The sequence below is a fragment of the Vipera berus genome, assembly GCF_964194415.1.
Source record: "Vipera berus genome assembly, chromosome: 8".
NCBI lineage: Eukaryota > Metazoa > Chordata > Lepidosauria > Squamata > Viperidae > Vipera > Vipera berus.
This window is the reverse complement of record NC_138211.1, coordinates 9086160-9111578: the sequence shown is the minus strand read 5'-3', so window position 1 is coordinate 9111578 and position 25419 is coordinate 9086160. Positions and strand designations below refer to the sequence as shown.

At 46.3% G+C, this 25419-nt stretch overlaps 2 protein-coding genes across 3 annotated transcripts in view; both read left to right on the top strand.

Moving 5' to 3' along the window:
* TIRAP (TIR domain containing adaptor protein) overlaps positions 1–3868 on the top strand; it is a 6627-nt gene extending 2759 nt beyond the window's left edge. For both annotated transcript variants that reach the window (XM_081334198.1, XM_081334197.1), the window contains 2 exons: positions 1–502; positions 1328–3868. The exon at positions 1–502 is cut by the window's left edge. In XM_081334198.1, the coding sequence (XP_081190324.1) occupies positions 1–502; positions 1328–1368 (543 nt within the window). In that variant the 3' untranslated portion in view covers positions 1369–3868. The remainder of the gene's footprint in view (positions 503–1327) is intronic.
* A 605-nt stretch (positions 3869–4473) lies between these two features.
* Positions 4474–25419, top strand: part of DCPS (decapping enzyme, scavenger) — a 45071-nt gene continuing 24125 nt past the window's right edge. Inside the window, exons 1-2 of the mRNA XM_081333674.1 lie at positions 4474–4673; positions 13934–14102. Of these exons, the coding sequence (XP_081189800.1) occupies positions 4500–4673; positions 13934–14102 (343 nt within the window). The 5' untranslated portion in view covers positions 4474–4499. The remainder of the gene's footprint in view (positions 4674–13933; positions 14103–25419) is intronic.

Genomic DNA, 25419 nt, shown 5'->3' with positions numbered 1-25419 from the left:
TCGCAGAAAAGTCCTGATTCGCTTCCTCGTAGCTTCACCAGTAGCCCCAAACTGGGGTCTTCCATCTCCCGGATTGTAAGCAGTTCCGACAGTGCCCGATGGAGCAAGTTATACGATGTCTGCATTTGCCACAGCGAGGGCGACCTTGAGTTTGTGGAAGAGCTGGTGGCCTACTTGGAGAATCAGCCCGAACGTTTCCGTTGCTTTCTTCAGCTGCGGGACTCTACTCCAGGTGAGGCTGTTATGACAGAGCTGTGCAACGCTGTCCAGAACAGCCACTGTTGGGTGCTGCTGATCACCCCCAACTTCTTGAAGGATCCTTGGTGTTGCTACCAGATGCACCACGCCTTGACTGAGGCACCCATGGCGAATGGCCGCACCATCCCTGTGCTGAAGGATATAGACCGCACGGACTACCCCCGGGAACTCCGATGTATCTACTACATCAGCGTGGTGCTCCAAGACAACAGTTTCCGACAAATCAAAGAGACGATACTGCGTTGTAAGTGGGAAACCAGATTGAGGGGTGTCTTTAGAGCAAGTGTGGGCAATTCATTTTCCCAAGGGGCCGCCTAAGAACCTGGAACCGCTGGGGAGGGCCAAACCAATAGGACTGCGAAGGCGCACAGGTGTGCATGGGAACTGAGGAAAGTATAGGTAGTTCTCAACTCACAACATTTACTGACCATTCGAAGTGACAGTGGCACTGAAATAAGTGACTTACGACCATTTTTCACACTTACAGCCGTTGCAGCATCCCATGTTTACCTGATCAAAATTCGGATGCTTGTCCAATTGCTGTGCAGGTTCTGAGGTTTTGCTTGATAAAAAAAAAAAAGTACAGGAAACCAGAAGTTGCCTTTAAGCTTTAGGTTTTTATTCAGCTGAAAAAAGACGGGCTCCTCTAAAAGAGAGAAGCCCCGAATGACAAGAAATTCTGGTACTGATTCCTTCCGATTACATAAGCAATCCACCCAGCAAAGCTGACACACACACAAGATAAAGATTTCACCCAGTAAGTCTGGCACACTGTAGGTAAGAAGGGAGAAAGCAGAAGTAGCTAAAAATGTTCCCTTTGGGGTGTTTCCCTAAAGGCATCATACATTCCCGGGTGGGTTAGGACATTGGGTGTTTTCCTTGCTGTCCTTTCATGACCCTGCATCCATGACTCTGCAAGTGCCCAGAGGCGGCAGGGCCATCTGCACATTGTGCAAAACCAGTTGTAATTTATGAAATAAATAGCAGCTGAAAGAACCATGGCTTATTTTAATTAGTGAGCCCCTTCCTTTAGATTCAAATCTCCTAACAGCTTTCTTGTTTCCTTTAGATCTCATGGACCTTTGTCAAAACCCAAGAAGCAAAGACTAATTGCACGTTTGGATAAAAAAAAGGGATTCTTGGTTACAGGAATTGTAGGGTCGAAGAAAGTCGTTCAGAACGTGGGACTTGGAAAAGAAGCCTTTATGGTGAAGCTATCTTCTCCCATTGAGGCTGACACGATTTGCCACTCAAAAGGCAGATTCCATTTGATGCTGAGATTTAAATCTCTTGACTGATTAGCTTTATTTTGGAGAGGCATGATGCTTCAATCATTCTGTTTGCGCTTGGAGATAGACCGAGTCAAGAAACAAGCACTGCAGGGATTCCAGGAATGAAACTATTATGGAAGACAGTTAGAATCCTTCCAAAATCTTCACTCTCCCTTTTTTAAGGACACAACAAGATTAAGGTCAAGGCTGGACTGTTTTGAGTTTCATATGTATTTTCTTTTCCCCCTGGGAACTGAGGAACCATATTGCCTCTCTCTCCTTCTCAAGGCCAGAGCTACATTCCATTATACTAACCATTATGATATTTGGTGGACAGCAGAACACTAAATCGTAACAAGAAGACGCAAGTGGCTTTGTGTTCATAAGTCATCCAGAGAAGTCCTTCTGTGTAATGTCTCCTTTCCTTTTCTTCCCATCTAAGTTTAGCGTTTCTCTGCATTCCTAACAGTTGGTCAGTAGGCTGTGGCTTTCTTCTTTTAGTCACATTCAGATGGTTTCCAGTTTTCTCCACCCATAGAGTCTCCCTGCCCTTTTTTTTGCTGCTAGCTTCTTTAGTATAGATATACCTCGACTTATAACCATTTATTTAGTGACTCTTCAAAGTTACAGCTGCTTTGAAAAAGTGACTTAAATGATCATTCCTTGAAGTTATGCCCATGGTAGCGTCCTCATAGTCATGCTTCTGGTCACATAAGCAAAATGCAGACGCTTGGTAATGCATGTATTTACAAGGGTTGTGGCATCCCAAGGTCATGGGATCGCCACTTGTGACCTTCCCAGTAGGCTTCCAAAATCAGTGGGGGTGGGGGAGGGAGTTGGATTCGTTTAATGATTGCATGATCCAGTTAACAACTGCAGTGGTTTGGCCAAAAAAAAAAAAGGTCATAAAATTGTGTGTGACTGACTTGATAACCACCCTGCTTAGCAATGGAAATTATACTCCCAATTGTGGCCGCTAAGTGGAGGACAATCTGTATGAAGTTCTTCCTGAACGTCAGGCGCAGTGAATTCTAGACCTTTGAGCATCCTTGTATTGGAGGGCTGAAGGCTACACAGAAGGTTTCTGCAATACCTGGGATTTTATACATATATGTCCGAATTACATCGAACAACAGGTAGTCCTCAACTTACAACAATTCATTTAGTGACCGTTCAAATTTACGTCACTGGAAAAAGTGACGACCGTTTTTCACACTTAACGGCAGTTGCAGCATCCCCACGGTCATGTGATCAAAATTGAGATGGTTGGCATCTGATTCAGATTTATGACTGTTGCAGTGTCCCAATACCCTGTGATCCCTTTTGTTACTTTCTAACAAGCAAATCAAGCACACTCAACAACTGTGTTACTGGTTTAACAACTGTTAAGTGATTCACTTAACAACTGGGTTGTAAAATGGGCAAAACTCACTTAACAAATGTCTCACTTAGCAATATAAATTTTGGGCTCAATTGTGGTTGTAACTGTATTATAGCTTTAATAAAATGGCAGTATTATCATGTTAAAAAACAAAAAAACAGTATAATATTTCCTTGAGTTTGTAGCCATGATTGTAATTTACCTTTTCATGGCAATGCACAATTATCAATTTGAGAGAATTCAGATTCCACCATTTACACCCCAGTGAGCTGCCTGTTGAGTGACAAGGCTGCTGTTCTGTTTGAGATTTTGTTTCCACATCTGTATGATTTACAGAAAATGTATGTGGCTAAATTTGCATATTGTGCTAAACTGAAATACTTGTTAGTTTTGATTTGGAGGTGCGAATCCAGCCTATTTTGGTTCTCTGCAAAGCCTGCTAACTGTGTAGCTTATTCAACAAAGATGAACTAACCTCTGGTTTGAAAAATTCAGTCTGTGTTTATATGGTGGGGGTTTAATTTAATCCTGTGTCATTCAGTGTTAGCAGTACCTTGAACTGTTACTGAAAATACAATGTTAGCCAATGATCCTTCTAGGAACGGTTTGTGTAATTTGAAATAAAAGGAATATCTGAGATTTCATTCTAAAATGTGGGTGCAGTTCCCGTGAGGTAAATCTGAAAGCTGAATTGCATTTGGAGTATAGTTGGGTTTACCTGCCATGTTTGGGTTACTAGTTATGACTTATAATGGCCCATGCAATTTTAGAATAAATTCTGTTTTTTGTACAAGAGGACAAATGACCAATAGAAAGCATAAGATCAGAAGATGAAAAGGGTCTTTGCTGCTGCCACAAACTTTGGAACTCTCCGCCTAAGGGAGGATGGATTGGGGGGTTTTTTGTATCATCTTTTTATTTAGATACCTCTTTTGACAAATAAACCATGTTTATTACAGAGCTCCTTGAATGTTTGTTATGTGTCCCATTAACCAATCTAAGTAACCAATCTAAGTAACCAATCTAAGTATTTTATGGAAAGGTGGGTATATATTGAGTAAGCATTTGGAACAGTAGCTTTGAAACTGTAGCTAAAGTCGACCTAATAGAAGCTAGTTATATTACCATGCTAATTTTCATTATTGTTTCTCTGCTTAGGGCAGGGGTAAGGCAACCTCGGCTCTTTTATGACTCATGGACTTCAACTCCCAGAATTCCTGAGCCAGCATAGCTGGCTCAGGAATTCTGGGAGTTGAAGTCCATGAGTCATAAAAGAGCCGAGGTTGCCTACCTCTGGCTTAGGGGAATCCATCTATTCTAGTTTCTAGTACAGAGATCTGCGCAGGAACTAAGAACGAACCACGAAGTCCTACTCCAAAACTATTGAGCAGGTACTCTACATTTCCTGAGTCTATATTCAGAGCTAAGATTTGCGGGTGTGCGCAGGCGCAAGGGTCCTTGGCTTTATTTTCTCCCAAAAGCTCCTGGTAGTAGTGTCCTCCGGCCGGTAGAGGGAGCCGCCGAAACTTTATTGGCGCGCCCTTGGAGCTAATCCAGATGCGCCTGCGCGCTAGCTTTACGCTTTAGAGATGGCCGAGTCTCCCGCTCTTAAGAGAAAATGTGAGGAGAAAGAGGGCGAGAACGGATCCGCCGCGTCCCCGAATGAAGGGCCGGCGCCCGGCAACTTCCCTTTGGCCGAGCTGTCTGTACTGAAAGTGCTGAGGGAATCTGCGCGGGAGAAGGCGATCTTCCTCCACGGGCGGGTAGGAAGATTATTGGTTCTCAGGTTTGGGGAATTGTTAGGTGGCGGCCAATAAGAAAACAGGGGCGGGGCTACCTGGTAGCGTCTCACACCCCCCCCTCTCCCCCCCCCGCCGCCGCCCTTTGAGAAGGGAACGTCACGATTTGCAAAGCGATGACGGGCAGGGGAGAGTGTGACGTCATCGCGCGCCTGCCCTTCCTGCGCGTCGGTCCTGCTGCCAGGTGTTCCAGAACTACAACTCCCATAATCCTCCCTTCCATTCATAGGCCGTGTAGACGGGGAGGTGATGGGATTTGTGGTCCAAGGCATCTCGAAGCCACTTTCTTAGGGGAAAAGTGAGGTAGGGACCGGATGGCTTGCTGTGGCTGCAGAAAGATGGATTGGAGCAGGGGTCTTCAAACTTGGCCCTTTTATGACTTGTGGACTTCAACTCCCAGAATTCCTCAGCCAGCATGCCTGGCTGAAGAATTCTGGGAGTTGAAGTCCACAAGTCATAAAAGGGCCACGTTTGAAAACCCCTGGATTGGAGAAAGGGGGATAGTGAAGGAAGACAATTGAGAAGAGGATAAAGAGTAGGAGGGGGGGACGGTCTCTTCCATTGAGTGCAGAGGCGGTGTGTGTGTGTGGGGGGGGGGCTTTGCACTTCCCAGGTTTTTGAGAATTCCCCCCTTGGTTTGCTGAGGTGTGCAAAAGAAGCTGCAGGAGGTGTTTCTTCTCCCATGTTGGGTTGATGTGGAAAGGCTGAATAATTGCACAAATAAGAATAGAATGGAACGGAATGGAACAGAATATAGAATAGAATTAGAATAGAATTATAACATAGAATAGAATATAGAACAGAATAGAACAGAATAGAATATAGAATAGAATTAGAATAGAATTATAACATAGAATAGAATATAGAACAGAATAGAACAGAATAGAATATAGAATAGAATAGAATAGAATAGAATAGAATAGAATAGAATAGAATAGAATAGAATAGAATAGAGCTGGAAGGGACCTTGGAGGTCTTCTAGTCCAGCCCCCTGCTCAAGCAGGAGAAGCTATACCGTCTCAGACAGGTGAATGTCCAGTCTTTTTTTAAAAACCTCCAGTGATGGAGTGCCCACAATCTCTGGAGGCAAGCTGTTCCACTGATTTAATTGTCCTCACTGTCTGGAACTTTCTCCTTAATTCCAGGTTGCTTCTCTCTTTGATCACTTTCCAACCATTTTTTTCTTGTCCTTTCCTTTGGTGCTTTGGTGAACAACCTGGCCCCCTCTGTCTTGTGGCAGCCCCTCAGATACTGGAATACTGCTATCATCTCTCCCCTATTTCGTCTTTTCTTTAGACTAGCCAAACCCAAGTTCTGCAACCGTTCTTTGTATGTTTTAGTCTCCGGGCCTGTTGTGACTCAGGGTCAGCCTGTGGGTTCGGCACCCGGCTCAGAGGTATCGGATGACTCAGATGAGGGGGAGGAGGTGTGTGTGGGTGACGAACCGGCTGATAATGGCTTGCAGGCTTGGCAGAGCTCCCAGCCGGGGACCTCCTCTCAGCTGCGTGAGCCCGATAGTGCGGAGGATGATGACCCACAGCTGGCCCTGTTCAAGGACGCCCGACGCAGGAGGCAGTCGAGCAGGACTAAGCAGAAAAAGGCTGCGGGTCTCCTCGGGAGGAGGCACAGGGAGACCACGCCCTGAGCTCTCTATAAAAGGAGTGTTTGGGGAGGGGCTGGTTGCTGAAAGCAACTTTTCCGCTTGAGAAGACAAGCTCTAGTGTTTTTGTTAACTGCGTAATTAAATCTTGGCAGAAGCCTTTTAGCCTTGGACGCTCTCCAGTCTCTTCTTTTTGAATAGGGGTTTGCTAGAAGAGGGCTGGTTCAGAACAGTTTGCTTTCAGCCACCCACCCCTTATTACTACGATGGAGCAGCTTCTTGCCGAGAATGCCCAGCTCACCCAGCAACTCACTTTGCTGGCAGCTCAGGTGGCACAACTGCAAGCTCAGGTACATGCTGCACCCCCACCCAGGAGGAAATGTCAGATAGCTATGCCGGATAAATTTGCTGGTAAACCAGAACTGTTTCCTGCCTTCCTGGGACAATGCCAGCTTTATATCAGCGTGAGAGCAGCTGATTTCCCCACTGACCGAGATAAGGTGGGATTCGTGTTGAGCCTTCTGTCGGGAGATGCAGCTCGTTGGGGCACGCCTCTGTTGGCACAGCCTAGCCCTTTGTTGGATAACTTTGGGGGGTTTTGTGACCATATGCGCCTCATGTACGAGGACCCGATTAAGGCGCAGACTGCCACCCGACGCCTGAAAGCTTTGAGGCAGGGTCAGCGCCCTCTACAGGCCTATATCAGCGATTTCCGGCTGCTTAGCCAGGATTCCGCCTGGAATGAGGCTGCGCTCGTGGATGCCTTTCAGGATGGCTTGTCAGAGGAGTTGTTGGATGAGCTGGCCCGCGTGGACATTCCCTCAGACCTGAATGGGCTGATCCATCTTTGTCTGCGGATCGATGCCCGGCTGCAGCAGCGTAAGAGTCGCCGTGCCACCCCACAGACCCCTGCCGCCCCTGTTGTGCGTGAGCCCCCAGTCCAGAGGGAGGAGCCAATGGAGCTGGGTGCCGCCAGGTCCCGTCTATCGGTGACGGAAATGGACAGACGACGATCGGAGGGGTTGTGTTTTTACTGTGGGGACCCTGGACATTTGGCTGCTTCTTGCCCGAAAAAGCGTCAGCGGGCGTCAGTGACCAAGCCTGCCCCGAGAAAGTCCCCTGCTTTGCTATCGGGAAACGGCCCGAGCCCGATCTAGACGGTGTGAAAGATCGGGCGACCCACAACGACCACGCCGAGCGACGCCGTTCCGACGGTGCCTGTGAACCTCCACGGCATTTGATTCTGGAGGCACGACTGATCCTTCCTGGCAAGCCAGAGGGGATTCCGGTCCATGCCTTAATTGACTCTGGGGCTACCACTAACTTTATGGATTCGGCCTTTGTGGCCAAATGGGCTGTTCCCCAGTGTCCAGTGGATCCGCCCATGCTTGTGGAGACCATCGATGGTCGAGTGCTCCTGTCCGGGCCTATTACGGCCGCCACGCAACCCGTGTGTATGGCCATCAGTACCCATGTGGAGGCCATTCAGTTTTACGTCACTTCGGATCTGCACTTCCCCGTGGTCTTGGGACTGGCGTGGCTCCGGGCGCATGATCCACAGATCTATTGGTCTCAGAACTTGGTCACCTTCCCAAGTTTGCAGTGCGTGGACCACACCCGCCATATCTGTGCCGGCCAGGTGGAGGGTTCCTCAGGGGTTTCTTTGCCTCCCGAACTGTCCGACTTTGCTGATGTGTTCAGCGAGTCAGAGGCGGACCAATTACCCCCGCACAGGCCCTATGACTGTTCCATTGATCTAGTTCCTGATGCGCCTCTCCCAGTGGGGCGTTTGTACTCCATGTCGGAGCCCGAATTGGCTGCATTGCGGGACTTCCTGACAAAGAATTTGGCTCGTGGTTTCATCCGGCCCTCGTCCTCGCCTGTGTCTGCGCCCGTGCTCTTTGTCAAAAAGAAGTCGGGCGAGTTACGGCTTTGCTGTGACTACCGGAAACTCAATGCCATCACGGTGCGTAACCGCTACCCGCTGCCCCTCATCCCCGAGCTCTTGGACCGACTCCGGGAGGCTAAGATCTTCACGAAACTGGACCTGCGTGGAGCTTACAACCTCGTCAGGGTTCGGCCGGGTGATGAGTGGAAGACGGCGCTTGGTACTCGCTATGGACATTTCGAGTACACGGTGATGCCGTTTGGCCTGACCAACGCCCCCGCTGTGTTTCAGCATTTTATGAACGACATCTTTCGAGATCTGTTGGACCAGTTTGTCGTGATTTACCTGGACGACATCCTGATTTACTCCCCGTCGCGTGAAGCGCATCATCAGCATCTCCGTCAGGTCCTGCAGCGCCTCCGGAAACATCGGCTGTTTGCCAAGTTGGAGAAGTGCCAGTTCTACCAGGTGACCATCGATTTCCTGGGTCACCGCATTTCTCCTGAGGGCATCGCCATGGAACCGAGTAAAGTTGAGTCGTTGCAGAGTTGGCAACCCCCGCGTCGCGTGAAGGATGTTCAGCGACTTCTTGGATTTGCCAACTACTATCGGACATTCATCCCTGGCTTTGCTGCCTTGACAGCCCCCCTCACCCGGCTCCTGCAGAAGAAGACTCGGTTCCAGTGGAACGCCCCCGAACAACAGGCGTTCCAAGCTTTGAAGGACGCCTTCATGAAGGAGCCCATCTTGAAGCATCCTGACCCGCAACGGCCGTTTGTCGTGGAGGCGGACGCCTCCGACATTGCCATTGGGGCCGTGTTACTCCAGGCAGCGACGCCCAGCGGTACCCTTTTTCCTTGCGCGTATCACTCCCGGAAATTGAATCCCTCGGAGCGCAACTATACCATCTGGGAGAAGGAGCTGCTGGCCATCAAGGCGGCGTTCGAGGCTTGGAGGCATCATCTGGAGGGGGCGCGGCATCAAATCGAGGTCCGGACGGACCACAAGAATCTGGAAAGCCTGCAGACCGCTCGGAATCTGAACCAATGCCAGATCCGGTGGTCCCTCTTCTTTGCGAGGTTTGACTTCCGGGTGCGGTACATACCCAGCGGGCACAACCAGAGAGCGGATGCTCTGTCCAGGAAGCCCGAGTACACCCGAGTGGAGGACAAGCTTCCGCCCAGGACAGTGATCCCCGTCGAGTCTTTTGCTGCGGTGCGGGAGCCGGTGGATATACGGGCTCGGATCAGGGAGGCGCAGCAGCAGGAGGCGTGGGTGGCTCAGCGGAAGGAAGAGGTGGGGCCAGATTCGCCTTGGTCGGTCACGGATGGACTCCTGTATTATCGTGACCGGCTCTATGTTCCGGGAGGGCCACTCAGGGGACTCGTCCTCAGCCAGTGTCATGATAACCCGGCTGCGGGGCATTTTGGCCTGTTCAAGACTCTGAACCTGGTCTCCCGTACCTTCTGGTGGCCCCGAGTCCGACATGACGTCCAGTCTTATGTCACCTCCTGCGTCCCATGCAGGCAGGCCAAGTCAGCGACAGGGGCCCCGCCTGGTTTACTGCAGCCTTTGCCAACACCCAAGAGACCCTGGGGGGCTGTGTCCATGGACTTTCTGACGGATCTACCCCCATCCTCCGGCTTCACGACAGTGTTTGTGGTGGTGGACATGCTGACCAAGATGGCGCACTTCATCCCCTGTCGCGGCTTACCGTCAGCTCGCGCCACTAGTCGCATGTTCATCCAACAGGTGTTCCGGCTGCACGGCCTCCCCGATAGAGTCGTCTCCGATAGGGGGGCCCAGTTTACAGCCCGCTTCTGGCAGGAGTTGATGCGGGCGTTGGACATTAAGGTTTGCCTCTCGTCCGCGCATCATCCTCAGACCGACGGGGGTACCGAGAAGGTCATCGGCATCTTAGAGCAGTATCTGCGCTGCTACGTTAACCTGCAGCAGGACAATTGGGTGGACTATTTGGCCATAGCCGAGTTTGCCTTTAACAACTCGCAGCACACCTCCACGCAGATGACACCGTTCTTGGCCAACGTGGGTTATCACCCCCGGTTTTTCCCCCTTTCGCCCGTGGACTCACCGGAGCCGGCAGCGAACGAATTCATGGCGGAGTTACAGGCGATCCATCGGTTGGTGCGACGGCAGCTGGAGAAGGCCAAGGCCGACTATAAGAGGTTCGCCGATCGGTCGAGAAGGGATACGCCTCCACTGTCGGTGGGGGATCGGGTCTGGCTGTCTACCAGGAACCTACCATCCACTCGGCCGGCGAGGAAGCTGGACCACCGTTACCTTGGACCGTTCCCAGTCGAGGCCGTCATTAACCCGGTCGCCTATCGTTTAACTCTGCCACGTTCCCTGCGCGTGCACCCCGTCTTCCATCGGTCCTTGTTGGTCCCCGAACAACCGGCTTGTCCACTTCGCCAAGCGGAACCTCCCCCATCAGGACCTCGCGATGGCGGCAGCACCCCCGAGTACGAGGTCGCCAGCATCCGGGATTCCCGTTGGCTGAAAGGTCGCTTCCAGTACCTGATCGAGTGGAAAGGGTACGGGCCGGAGGTCTTCACATGGGAAGACGCGACCGCCGTTCATGCCCCTGCGTTGGTGACTGCTTTTCACGAACAGTTCCCATCCCGACCGCATCCGGATCGGCAGCCCCGGGGGAAGGGCCCTGCGGTGCGGGATAGTGTTGTGACTCAGGGTCAGCCTGTGGGTTCGGCACCCGGCTCAGAGGTATCGGATGACTCAGATGAGGGGGAGGAGGTGTGTGTGGGTGACGAACCGGCTGATGATGGCTTGCAGGCTTGGCAGAGCTCCCAGCCGGGGACCTCCTCTCAGCTGCGTGAGCCCGATAGTGCGGAGGATGATGACCCACAGCTGGCCCTGTTCAAGGACGCCCGACGCAGGAGGCAGTCGAGCAGGACTAAGCAGAAAAAGGCTGCGGGTCTCCTCGGGAGGAGGCACAGGGAGACCACGCCCTGAGCTCTCTATAAAAGGAGTGTTTGGGGAGGGGCTGGTTGCTGAAAGCAACTTTTCCGCTTGAGAAGACAAGCTCTAGTGTTTTTGTTAACTGCGTAATTAAATCTTGGCAGAAGCCTTTTAGCCTTGGACGCTCTCCAGTCTCTTCTTTTTGAATAGGGGTTTGCTAGAAGAGGGCTGGTTCAGAACAGGGCCTTTGCTCATCTTAGTTGCTCTTCTCTGGATTTTTTTCCCCAAACTCTCAACATCTTTTTTGTGATATGGTGACCAAAATTGGCTGCAGTATTCCAGGTGTGGTGTTACATGTGCATAGACTCCTGGTGAATAGCGCCCTGTAATGTCTGATCTTTGGGGGTTCTGCATATTTTTTAATCTATCAAAAATATACAAAACATAGATTTTGATAGTTTATTTTTATATTTTATATTTTTAATTTATTGATTAAAATTTATTTAATTTATTATATTCTAGAAGCTGGAATCCATATGTCTTAAAATTGTTAAGGTTGGGAAACATCCCCAGTGAGTAAAGTTTGAAGATACTGAGAGGTGCTAGGCAAAGATGGTAAAAGAATTTGGGTTAGTTATAGTAAAAGCTCCTTCAACCTCATCTTCTGGTAATAATTATGGACATGGTCTTTCCATTTTCTTGGCAACAATACAGAAATAGCTTGCCATTGCATTCTTCTGTTGTTTTCCTAAGCACTCCAATTTAGCATACGGTCTACTGGGATTTCTTGTGGTCTTTCATCCAAGCACTTTTTCCAAGATCAACCAAGGTTATCTAATGACTGCCATTTGCTGTTACAGCTAAAATATGGGGGGAAAAGGAATATATTTTGTATTCTAACCTCAACTGATGGATCAGCATCATTTATTTACATAGGTTTTCCTTCTTCATCCCCCAAGCCCTTGTGCTATTCAGATTCCAACTGCAAAGCAGAAAAATATTTTGTCAAAATATATTCCAGAACATCCAGGCTACATTCTGGGAAGAACCCACTCTTAATGACCTATCATAAATTCTCTCTGGTTTTAATGTTCTTGCTCAATCCCTGGGAGAATACGTGGGTTTATATCACACAGTAACCCATTTAACCATTGTTTGTTGAATAAAACCTCAAGAAACTACAGTGGTTTGGGTGCTAAACCAAAAACAAATAAACTATAGAGGGGTTTAGCGATGGATATATCCTAGATGAGACCTAGTGTACAGGTCTGACAATGAGGAATAAACACGGAGTACAGCTGTCATGCAGTTGAATGAAATTGTGTAGTGGAGTGCCCAGATTGTTATTATTTCACCTAACAAAAGCATTACCTACATATCTCCAGATTTAGATTATTTTTTCTTATTAGCATATCTATTGCTTTTGGCCAGGAGATCAGTTTTTCATGTTTAGTGTTTAAAGCAAAATTGAATTGCAAACTAGCAGTTAACTTGAGTGCTGTAAATAAGATGGATGGACTTGTCACTCAGGGCCTATAAGAACCGGAAAATTGCCAGTGCTCTTTTAATTCGCCATTTACATCTATATTGTGTTTCAAAGGCAGATTCTCCAGAGTGCGGGGGATACAGCTGGATTAACACCGTTATTGTCCTCTGTTAAGTCCACCTGGAGATAACCAAGCCATGCAGTGAAGTGTCAGGAAATTGCAAGCATCTCTTATCATTTTATAGAAGAGTCTAAATTCTAGAAGAGTGATTTTTTTTTAAAGGAAGGTGGATCAGATTCAAGGTCAAATTCAAAGTGCGGGTGAGTAAAGCTATTAAAAGAGGGAAGGATGGATAAACTAGAGTTACAAAGCACCACCTAAAGCAGGTACTGTGCTTCTTGGTGGAACAGCCAAGGTCAGATTTAGTATAGTAGATGCAGATTAATCATTCCACCATCCCTCATCCCTGTACAGTGTATCACAAGGTTAATCGTGGCACACATTTTTTCTACACTAATCATCTTACCAGGAGACAGGCTATGATAAAGTGTATTCAGTAAATTCTTATTAAGTGCCTTGTGCAGGTCCAAATCGTCCTCCTGTATCCTATTACCCTGAGTTTCTTCTCCTGTCCCCTTAATATCTAAATATACTGTCAATCATGGTAGGTCCCTGACACTTCTAAGCTAGTAGGTTTGACAAATGTTTAATTTACATATTTCATTACTTGTACATATCTGGTGAAGCTCCCAAAGTACATTGAAATGCTTTGCCAATTTATATTGACGCAGAGCAATGTGTTCAAATTCAGGATTTTAGGGTTTAAGAACTTGATTGATAACCCTCAAGCAGAAAGACTTATTTCACTCAATATACGCCTGAGGTGTGCGTTCCGTACGTGATTATCCCATCTGTACCAGTAGATCAAAATAAAAATGCTTTTTTATCATTCCTGGTTTTATACCCCATTTTTTTCCACTTGTGGCTTAAGGGTCAAATATTCGTGATCTTGATGGTAATGATTCAAAAGGTTAGAGAGACTGGGAAAAAAATGATAACCAGACCTCTTGTTATACTTGTGATACTTTCTTCAAACGTGTACTGTACAAGAACACACGTACATACATGTTGGCAGCCAACTATTCAGTGTGCTGATTGGAACTGCCTGCTGCAATATATTTTTAAAAATGGCCTTTTGAGTTTTTTGCACCTTGCTTGTGTTCTTCCGAGCTCATCTGCTATTGGTTGCTGGTGTCAGGGAATGACTTTGCTTTGGTGTGGCAGGGAACTGTTTGTGTTCTTATTTCTTTAGGTGAACAGCGCTTCTGGGGATGAGACCGATGCTGTTGTGATCCTTGAGAAGATTCCTTTCCAGGAAGAGAACGTCGCCAGACTCCTAAAGAAGCACACTTCGTTTCAGCTCCAGATGACCAATGACATCTATAGCACTTACCGCCTTTTCCTTCCTCCAGAATTAAATGGTGAGTGGCCATCAAAGGAAGCTTGGTTGACATCTGTGGGAAGCTGTCCCAAAAGCCAGAGGTCTCCAACCTTTTGGGCAGCAGGGACTGGTTCTGTGGAGAGTTTTTCCCACGGACCGGAGGGTGCATGGTTTTGTGTGTTGTCTGCATCCCGCGGATGGGGCTTTGCTTGTTTGGGCAGACCGGTTGCTGGCCTGCTGCGGCCTGGTACCGGTCGACAGACCGGGGGTTGGGGATCCCTGCTATAAGCCCTATGTGACCCACCCGTCCCTTCTGGTGCCTTTCAGAGCCTTTCTGTAACGGTTTGGAAATGGCCTTAGGAGACAGAGCCAGGGAAATAGATAAGCAGCAGCTGAGCTGACAGTAGGTATGTGAACGTGGCAGTGTCTCAACAGGCCCCTCCATTCTTTCTTGTCCTGGAGAGGCAACAGGAGAAATGTATTTTCAGGCTTGCGTGATTCAAATTCAAATCTTGAGTCAAGGGGATGCTTCCCACTCCAGTGTGGTGGGAATTACATCCTTATTAAATCATATCTCCCTTGTCTCTCTGCTCTGCTGTCCTTCAGCATATCTCAAATTACTCTGTCCTGCCAGAGTTTGCCATGCCTGCCACAGAGTTCATCCCCAAGATACCGAATAGCACTTTTCACTCTTATCAAATATTTCTTTTTATTCCAATGCAGGAAATGCAGGATGAAATTTTGTTCATGGACTGGGGACCTTCTAGTTTTCCATAGGCAAGTCTTTTCCCGCCATGGTGGAATCATTCAAAGAGGACAAACCTTGGGATTTGGGTTAGGGTTAGGGTTGGGGTTAAGGTTAGAGTTTTTTCAAATAACATTCTCAATATTTAGCAAAGAGCAGAATGTCTGGGTTCATGGTTTTTTTTTAAAAAAACTGAGTAATAGTTGATTATCATAAACAATATGTTAATTAATTACTCGATAGTCTTGCTAATATATATTCAGAATTACCTGTCACGTTCCTTTCTCTCTTAACAGGTTTTTCTAGCCATTGATAAAAATTAGCCCATGCTCTAAAATACACCGAGTCTTCTTTCCTCTTTTATCTTTAAAGCCAACCTATTCATTTCTGCACACTTATGTCTCTAGATGGTTCAATTTTTAAAAGAGTGGGGGAAGCTTTGTATTTCACGGTGGTTGAGCGAAGGTGCCTGTCCTTGCGGCCGGTGAACCCTAAACACTGGCAAGAACATAAGACAGGCCCAGATTTTCCCTGCTGTTTTTAAATCATCAGAAGAAAGGGCAGCAGCACTTACCTGCCAAGTCTACTCTCCCCGGGAGCTCACAGAGTAGGAGAACATTTGCACTAGCTATTGTTGATCTTGCTTTTGCTTGGACTGGGAGGAAGACGTGGTTTCCAGAAGGGGGCTCTCTTGGATAACGAACCTGGAAACAGACAGTATTATGTTACATCTGAATGGCAAGCGGGTGCTGTGTTATTCCCCGTGCCATGCATTTTACTCTAAATTCTGAGTAACAGTCTGATTCAGATTTGAAGGTCAATCTTACCTGTTCCAGACCCTAAACCATGAATGTAAAAAATAATACCTACAGAATCGGTAGATGTAGATTCAAATCTAAAGTATCAATTTACTTAGTCCCTTGGTTCAGACGTGCTAGGGTGAACTAAATATCAGTAGTCCTCGACGTTACGACCATAGTGGAACCTGCCCATCACGGTCGTAGGTTGTGATGATTGTAAAATGGGGTTGATCATGTGACAGACCCGATTTCATGACCTTTTTTTTTCCAGTGAGTGCGGCAATCGTAAAGCAGCCACCCGGTTGTTAAGCAAACAAAAGGGTTTTGTTAAGCCAATCTCGGTTCCACTGGTTTATTGTTCTCGCTGTTAGGAAATTTCTTAGTTCTAAATTGCTTCTCTCCTTGGTAATTTGAAGATGAGACACAATAGCGTCTGAACATTTTCTTTTGTGAATTTCCCATTGGATTAAGAGGGAACAACATGCTTTGTAGGACTAATGCAGGCCTTAGAATAAAAGGACTTTCTGTTTATATTCAGTGAAGTAGGAGAGGGCTGTGATTGAAGCTTTCTTGTTACTCTTTACGAACTGATAAATGGCTTATTGAGTGATGGTATAAAGAAATAGATGCTTATGCGTGTTTTCCTATTTCAAGTAGACTTGAGTTATGGCACCTGTTAACACAGGAACCATATGCTGCTGCTGGCGCTTTGCTGCAAGTTTGATTTCTGCATTCAGTTAAAAGGCTTTTGCACTGCCGAGCTTTATTAGGTGTGAGGTGGGGTGGGATTATCTCGAGAGAAGCCCTCCTGCCAGCTGGAAAAAGGGGGTCCAGATGACGTCCTGAGTTAACATTGCATTTTCTTTGAAATATTATATTCTGAAATGCTCTAAAATAGAGGGGCCGGAGTCAGCAAGCTGAGGAGCTTGCACGTTTCCATACCTCTTGGCCCGCATGGTCTTTTATCCCACTAAAGTTCATAAACAAATCAACCTCATCAGAATCACAAGGAGAAATAATCGATCCTTCACTTTCCTTCACTCTTCAGCAGAACAGTTTAAAAAACGAACGCCAACTATTGGTTAACAGGAAAGTTTAGACACATAAAACTAGAGACGTGACGAACCCGTTGGTTCAAACGGAGGTAAAAATCAAATGGGGATTCAACCCTGAATGTGTAAAATGGGCAGTTGGACAGGATCTTCCAAATTTCCATTGGTCGTGTAATCTATTGATAGTCCTTGATTAACAAACAACCATTCAAAATACACTGGCGCTGAAAAATCGGCCCTCAAACGTACGACCGTCAAGGCATGCCCATGGTCACGTGGCCAAAATCTGGGCACTTAGCAATTGACGTTATTTACAACAGTCACAGGGACGCAGTGGCTCAGTGGGTTAGGACGCTGAGCTTGTCAATCAGAAGGTCGGCAGTTTGGTGGGTCGAATCCCGAGTGCCGCGTAACAGAGTGAGCGCCTGTTATTCGTCCCAGCTTCTGCCAACCTAGCAGTTCGAAAGCACGTAAAAAAAATGCAAGTAGAAAAATAGGGACCACTATGGTGGAAAGGTAACAGCGTTCGGTGCGCCTTTGGCGTCTAGTCATGCCGGCCACATGACCACGGAGACGTCCTCAGACAAGCGCTGGCTCTTCGGCTTTGAAACGGAGATGAGCACTGGCCCCTAGAGTCGGAAACGACTAGCACGCATGTGCGGGGGAACCTTTACCTTTACCTTACCTGTACAACAGTCACAGTGTCCCTGTGTCACGTGATTGCCATCTGCAAACCTTCCCAGCCGGCTTCTGACCAGGAAAGTCAATAGGGGGAAACCAAATTGCTTAAAAACGACTGCCTGATTCCTTTAAAAACTGCACTGGTTCTCTTAGCAACTGCAGCAAATCTATCATAAAACCGAGTGTCACTCACTTAACATCTGCCTTGCTTAGTTAGCAGTGAAAATTCTGGTTCCCAATTGCAGTCACAAGTTGAGGACTCCCCGGATTATCATCTAAGAACTGGAACTAATCAGGTAAAATAGTTTTAAGACGGAGGAAAGTCTCGCATCCTCATTCTACAAGGAGGTTTTTGGTGACTGCATTCACACCTCACACAGAGCCCCTGAATCTGCAGTGAACAACTGCTTTTTTAAAAAAACACAAACCACAGTTAATCTTCTTGCTTTAAGTATGTTGAAAAGGAAAATAAAAGTCTCTATTCAGGCTGCCAAACCCCTGAGATATTTGAAGCTTCACACTAATTTCCTTTTGACAGCATTTAAGAGCTGCAAGTTCTGGTATCCCACCCACCCACTTGCTTTTCCATTTTACCTCTGCTTTGCCAGCATCCCTCAGAGGCATGTCTTACTTTATTGTCTAGTTAATGTTCCTTTCAAGGTTTGTCTCCTCTGAGTTTATATAAGCTAACGTGTATAACTAAGCCATTATGAGGCTATTAAGCATTACTTTAATTTTTAATAGCTTGCGTGTCTCTCTGTGTGTGTATATGCGTGTGTATGTGTGTGTCTCAGATACTTTTTATTTCACTTACCTGTGATGCAGGCCTGTGGGTATTGCTTCTGCTCTAAAGCAAATCGATTGCTTTCTGTATCAAAACTGAATGCATTTTTTCTTCGACCTTTTCTTCCCAAATTAAAGCAAAATTAGTCTTCAGAGGGTGGGTTTGCTTGGGGGAGGACTTGGATTTGTGTCTTTCCTTTATTTTTCAGGGCCTTGAAAGGGGCTTAGAATTCTGGCTTAGAACACATCCGTAACATGTACAGGTATTAGTATATGACATAGTAATCATTGTGAAAGCCCTACTCGCAGCCCTCGTTCCCTTGCTTCATAAATAATAGCTAACCAGAGGGAAAATGCACAAATGCTTGCATTTGCCTAAGATACACCGACGTAGCATTTTGTGCAATTAATCAATCCGAATAGAGCTGTAAGGGACCTTGGAGGTCTTCTAGTCCTCAAGCAGGAGAACTTATACCATCTCAGACAAGTGACTGTCTAGAGCAGGGGTAGGCAACCTTGGCTCTTTTATGACTCGTGGACTTCAACTCCCAGAATTCCTGAGCCAGCTTGGCTGGCTCAGGAATTCTGGGAGTTGAAGTCCACGAGTCATAAAAGAGCCAAGGTTGCCTACCCCTGGTCTAGACCCTCTTCTTAAAAACCTCCAGTGATGGAGCGCCCATGATTTCTGGAGGCAAGCTGTTCCACTGGATAATTGTCCTCACGGTTAGGAAGTTTCTCCTGCATTCCAGGTTGCTTCTCTCTTTGATCAGTTTCCATCCGTTGTCTCTTGTCCTGCCCTCTGGTGCTTTGGAGAATAATTTGACGACCTCTTCTTTGTGGCAGCCCGTCAAATACTGGAATACTGCTATCATGTTTCCCCACTCCCCACTGGTCCTTCTTTTCTCTAGACTAGACACACCCAATTCCTGCAACCGTTCTTCACATGTTTTTGTCTCCAGGCCCTTAATCATCTCGGCTGCTCTTCTTCACATGTTTTCCAGAGTCTCAACATCTTTTTTTCTGATGTGGTGCAGTGCAGGTAATCCTTGACTTAACGACCACAATTGAGCCCATTGGTTAAGTGAGTTTTGCCCCATCTGAGGGCCTTTTTGCCCCTGTGCTGTTAAGTGAAGCACTGCATTTGTTAAGTCAGCATAATGTTTGTTAAGTGAATTGGGCTTCCCCATTAACCTGGCTTGTCACAAGGTTGCAAAAGTCATCCCAGGACACTGCAACCCTTACGGGTCAGTTGCCTAGGGTCCAAACTTTTGACCACGTGACCCCGGGGGATGCTGCAAGAGTCCTAAATGTGAAAAACAGTCATAAGTCATTTTTTCCCCCAGTGGTGTTATAACTTCAAATGGTCACTTAATGATCTGTTGAAAGCCAAGGACATCTGTATTTAAAGAGGAACATCCTACTCATTTCTAATTTGTCCACTTGTTTCAGCTCAACCTGTGGTCCAAGGAGACAAGTACAAATAGGCCCAATGTCAAACAATCAATTTATTATTACAGCCAAAGGCCAACACATAAATTAAACATTCAATTAAAACAAAACTAAGCAGAACCCAACGCTTTGTTGTTGTTGTTAGCTGCGAAGTCGTGTCCGACCCATCGCGACCCCATGGACAACGCTCCTCCAGGCCTTCCTGTCCTCTACCATCTTCTGGAGTCCATTTAAGCTCACACCTCCTGCTTCAGTGACTCCATCCAGCCACCTCATTCTCTGCCCTCCCCTTCTTCTCTTGCCCTCAACCTTTCCCAGCATTAGGCTCTTCTCCAGTGAGTCCTTCCTTCTCCTTAGGTGGCCAGAGGATTTGAGTTTTAGCTTCAGGATCTGGCCTTCTAAAGAGCAGTCAGGGTTGATCTCCTCTAGGACTGACCGGTTTGATCGCCTTGCAGTCCAAGGGACTCACAGGAGTCTTCTGCAGCACCAGAGTTCAAAGGCTTCAATTCTTTGGCGCTCAGCCTTTCTTATGGTCCAGCTTTCACAGCCACACATTGCAACTGGGAAGACCATAGCCTTGACTATACACACTTTTGTTGACAGGGTGATGTCTCTGCTTTTTAGTGTGCTGTCTAGATTTGCCATGGCTTTCCTCCCCAGGAGCAAGCGTCTTTTAATTTCTTGGCTGCAGTCCCCATCTGCGGTGATCTTGCAGCCCAGGAAAATAAAATCTGTCACTACCTCCATTTCTTCCCCGTCTATTTGCCAGGAGAACCCAACGCTAGTAGACATATATTGCTATGTCCTCTTGTGTTGGTTCTGTTTAGTTTAGTTTTATTTGAATGTTTAATTTCTGTGTTGGCCTTTTGGCTGTAATAAATTGATTGGACATAGCAATATATTACAATTAATGATGTAATCAATGGCTGACCAAGGTCTGCCTAGTTTTACAGACAGTATAACAAAACCTAACTACCTTAGGAAAAACTGAATCATACTGACCCGACAATAAAAATACATAGAGTATAGTCTAATCCTGGATAAAAACCCGTAATAAAATTAATTATAAAAGGTTATTAAAAAGATCTAAAATATTTATGTTTCTGGCGAATCCCCAAAGCTGCTGCACAGAATCTAGCCACCTCGCCTGCGCCGCGATCACTGCCTGCTCATCCTTAAGCAGCCATTGGAGATAAATACTTTCCGAGTTTAGGCCCAGTGCTTCTCCCTTTGACACGCCTCTTTTGCGCACATAAAAGATGGTGCAGTGTGACTTCCAGAGTGTGCAATTGACTTCCAGAGTGTGCAATTCACAATCCCGGTCAGGGTGTAAATCTTAGAGCCAAATGGATTGAACTCCGTTGGAAAACCTGTAGTAAGCAGTTTGGCAGAGTAGCCGGGCTCCAGTCGATGAGTTTTATTGGTCTGTGCACCCAGTTAATGTGATCCCCAGTATGCCAGGGGCAGGGAAACGGTGTCATTAAAGGCCTATTTACTTACAGCATTTGCTTCTTGAGAGCTGCTAGGAATATCACTGGAGAAGCTTCAACTTTGGTCATCTTTCAACAGGTTTTAAATGGTTCTGTTCTGCCTGGTGTGGGCTTGATAACACGACATTTTACAGGTTGCCGTTGACTTAACAGTAGTTCATGTAGTGACGGTTTGAAATTCCAACGGCGCTGAAAAAAGTGACTTATGACCGGTTTTCACACTTAGGACTGTTGCAGCATCCCATGGTCGTGTGATCAAAATCCAGGCGCTTGGCAACTGGCATGTACTTATGTCTGTTTCAATGTCCCAGCATGACCATTTATAACCTTCCTAGCTGATTTCAATGAGCGAAGCTAAATTCGCTTAACCACCTGATTCACTTAGCAGCTGCAACGAATTCACTGAACAACTTTGGCAAAAAAGGGTTCTCAAAAGGAGGGCAACTCCCTTAGCAACAGCCATAAGTTTACGTAAGGCTGCTGTGCTGTGATACTCAGAGAAAGAGGAACCAGTGATCTGTCCGTGCATGCAGACATGGATAATCCTTATTTATTGCTCCTACCGTGGCTGTCCTTGTGACATTTCAGTTTGTCCAAATATTTGGTTGTACAAAGGCCTTCTGAACAGATGAAGTTGCTCTCCAAACAGACTCATGTGCGTATGGGTTATTGTTGTGTTATTGGCCTCAGCAATGAGATAAGGACCAGACAGACAGCCACCCACAGAAATACTCAGGTCTGATCTGCAAGCTGTGCCTTGGGAATTAGTTGTGGGCGTGTGACCTTGGTCCTGATTCCAAAGCTTTGTCCTGCACGACTGTGTGATCTAAAAAAGTCTTTCTTTCTTTCTTTCTTTCTTTCTTTCTTTCTTTCTTTCTTTCTTTCTTTCTTTCTTTCTTTCTTTCTTTCTTTCTCCCTCCTCTACTTCCCTTCTCCCCTTCCTTCCTTCCTTCCTTCCTTCCTTCCTTCCTTCCTTTCTTTCTTTCTTTCTTTCTTTCTTTCTTTCTTTCTTTCTTTCTTTCTTTCTTTCTTTCTTTCTTTCTTTCTTTCTTTCTTTCTTTCTTTCTTTCTTTCTTTCTTCCTTTCTTCCTTTCTTAATGGAAGATGGGTGACTAACTATAAATCTCTTGCTGAAATTTCAGGAAGGGAAGTTTGCAGGCATTGTAAAGAATGAACTATCCTCAGATAAGTCTCTGCCGAACTTCTAGCCAGTTTGAAAAAAAAAAGGGGTGGTGGTGGTGGTGGTCTTGTTCTAAAGGTCACATTCTTTCAGGCAGAAAAAAAAAATGAAAGAGAGGGTTCATTTGCCAGAATAGGATGTGTTTTTGAGATGCCAGTTGTCCAATTCCTGGTAAAGCCTCCAAATTTTCTTCTGTATGTAATGCTGGCAGATTCCTCCTTTTGATTCTCCCCAAAGTATTTATAGGTTTTTTCTGGGTGTCGGATATCCATGTCCTTTAATTTTGCTGTGCAGAATTGGAGAACAAAGGGGGAAAGTTGTTTTAAAGCCAGGTAAATGTCTGTAAAGGGACGCAGTGGCCTCTTGGTTAAGATGCTGGGCTTGTCAGTCAGAAGGTTGGCAGTTTGACACCCGAGCATCACGTGACGGGGTGAGCTCCCATTACTTGCTCCAGCTCTTGCCTGCCTGCCTGCCTGGCAGATCGAAAGCATGCACGAGGAAGTAGATAAATAGGTACCGCTTTGCTAGGAAGGTAAGAGCATTCCAGGCACTGTGGCGTGCAATCATGCTGGCCACATGATCGTGGGAGCATCTTCAGACAGTGCTGACTTCCCCGGCTAGCAAGTGGAGATAAGCACTGTCCCCTCAAGCTGGACACAACTGGACAAGGGAACCCTTTGCCTTTAAATGCCTGTAGAGCCAGTCTCCCAGCACTTCCAGACAATTTGCCTGATGGTGACCTTTCTCAAAGAGTGTGATGACACAAGAGCCCAGACTGGGACTTTTCCATTACGTGTGCAACTGCCCCAGGTAGGACATAACAAGACGGTGGGTTTTGAACAACTTACGGGGAATGAAATAGTCTCTGGATCTGCCTTCCCTTGCTCTCCCAACTAGCCATTGGTGGTCTCTTACAAAAACTCAACAGTCTTCATATTTGCATATTTTTCAGCTCTGCATCTGGGTCTTAGTTCTGCCTACGGCAGTGATGGCAAACCTTTTGGAGACCGAGTGTCCAAACTGCAACCCAAAACCCACTTATGTATCGTCGGGTGCCGGGTGGGTGTGGCCCATTGGGTGGGCGTGGCTGTGGTGGTAACGGCAGTCTGGGTGGGACTAAAAAGTTCAATCAGTCAATTCCAACTTTGCAAGATCTTTTTTTTCCCGCGAGAAGTTGAAATTGATTGATTGAACCTTTTTTTTTTTGCACACGGCAGCGGAGGCCTAAAGCGAAAAGGTTTTATAAAACCCAGCTGAAGGCCTGGGACTGGGGCGACGGCACGCGTGCCCACAGAGAGGGCTCTGTGTGCCACCTGTGGCACGCGTACCGTAGGTTCGCCACCACAGGCCTATGGCAAGAGGCTCCCATTAAGACTAATTGCAGCCACCTCACAAATTCAGAAAACTAGATTAGGCCAAGCATTGCTTTTTTGACTTCTGCAAAATTTTCCAGGGTTTTGCTTACTAACCTGAGCAAGAAAGGTGTCCATTAAAAAATAAATAAATAAATAACTCTTTGCTTTCTCCTGGCATCCTTCCATCCTGCAACCAAACTACATGTAAATTATTGTTTGACTAGAGGAAGAGTCCAGTCAGTAGCACCACTATTTGTTTAAAAGCTTGTGCAGTGTTAATATTTACTTTAAAATCCAATATTAATTTTGCACAGGGTGAGTGCGTGGCAATCAATGCGTATGGATCTGTATTCACTCAGTCCATTTGGAAAATTGGTATAAATTAAGTTCCCAGAAACTGAGAGCCAGGAACTGTGGCTTCCCTAAAGGGCTTTGTTGCAACACTTGAGTAGCCTCCAATAACAATTCACGTTCAGGAGAAAATATGGGATAGACTTGGAAATTTCAAATGTGCCAGCATCCAAGCTGGAGGTCTGTAGCTTCCCTGATTAATTAGTGAGCACAATCTGCTGCCAGTTGCAGGCTGATGTGCATCCAAACACCTTGGCGCTTTCAAACCCGTTTGCAAATGTCCGTTCCACTATGCAAACTGGTTCTGCGTGCTATTTAAATTGTGGTAGCCCATTTGTTTCAGCTAATGTCTGGTTTCCTTTAGGAATCTTTCCTTGTTATTTTACTTAATTTATTAGTGATTTTTTAATCCCACTTTTATTTTTATTTTTTTACAAGTAGCTTGAGGCAAAAAGCTTCTTCCTGCTGTTTTCTCCACAACAACAATCCTGTGAGGTGGGTTAGGGCTGAGGGAGGGTGGCTGGCCCGAGGTCATCCAGCTGGCTTTCACGCCTAAGACGGGACTAGAATTTCACAATCTCCTGGTGAATCACCAGTCTGGCTTTCACAGCTAAGGCAGGACTTGAACTCCTGGTCTTTAGCTTTCTGCCCTGGTGTCTTAACCACTAGATCAAACTGACTCTCTATGTTATGATAGCCTGGCCTTCTTATTTATTGATTGAAACAGTAAACATAATTTCCAGGACAAGATAATGCTAATTCAGATTAGTTGCAAAACAGGACTGCACTATTCAGCAAAAATTCTGGGTGGGATAAGGCCGGGGGGGGGGGTCTGTGTGTCAATGCTCTGCAAAGATCCGGCCTAGGTGTGTGTTAGAATCCCATTACGATAGGATTATGTGAACAACTGCTCAAAGCCGCATACAATTTTAATGTGCATTTGTGCATTTAAAAGATCCTGGCATGGAGGAAAGCCAAAACTCTTTCGAGGCAGCAACTAAGAAAAACATACCAATCTGCCTGATCTGGTTCCTTCATGCCTATCCCCAACAAACAATGAAAAATAGTATGGCCAACAGATTTAATCAGTCTGATTTAGGTTCTGGGATAATAACTCCAAATCTATGCAGCAAAGATAATTAGGGGACTGGAGGCTAAAACTTAGCAAGAACGGTTGCAGGAATTGGGTCTATCTAGTTTAATGAAAATTAGGACTAGGGGCAACATCACAGCGATGTTCCGATATTCGAGGGGCTGCCACAAAGAAGAGAGGGTCAACCTGTTCTCCAAAGCTCGCATTATTCTCACATATCTCCAAAAGTTATTCACTGTGGAGTGACTTGCTGCAGGACAAGAGTTATACTAATATCAAAGAAATGGTGGAATAGAATCATTGAAGAGGGACAGAATGAAATATGAATGGCAAAAATTAAAATAATTGTTTATTTATTTTAAATAATTAAATTCAATC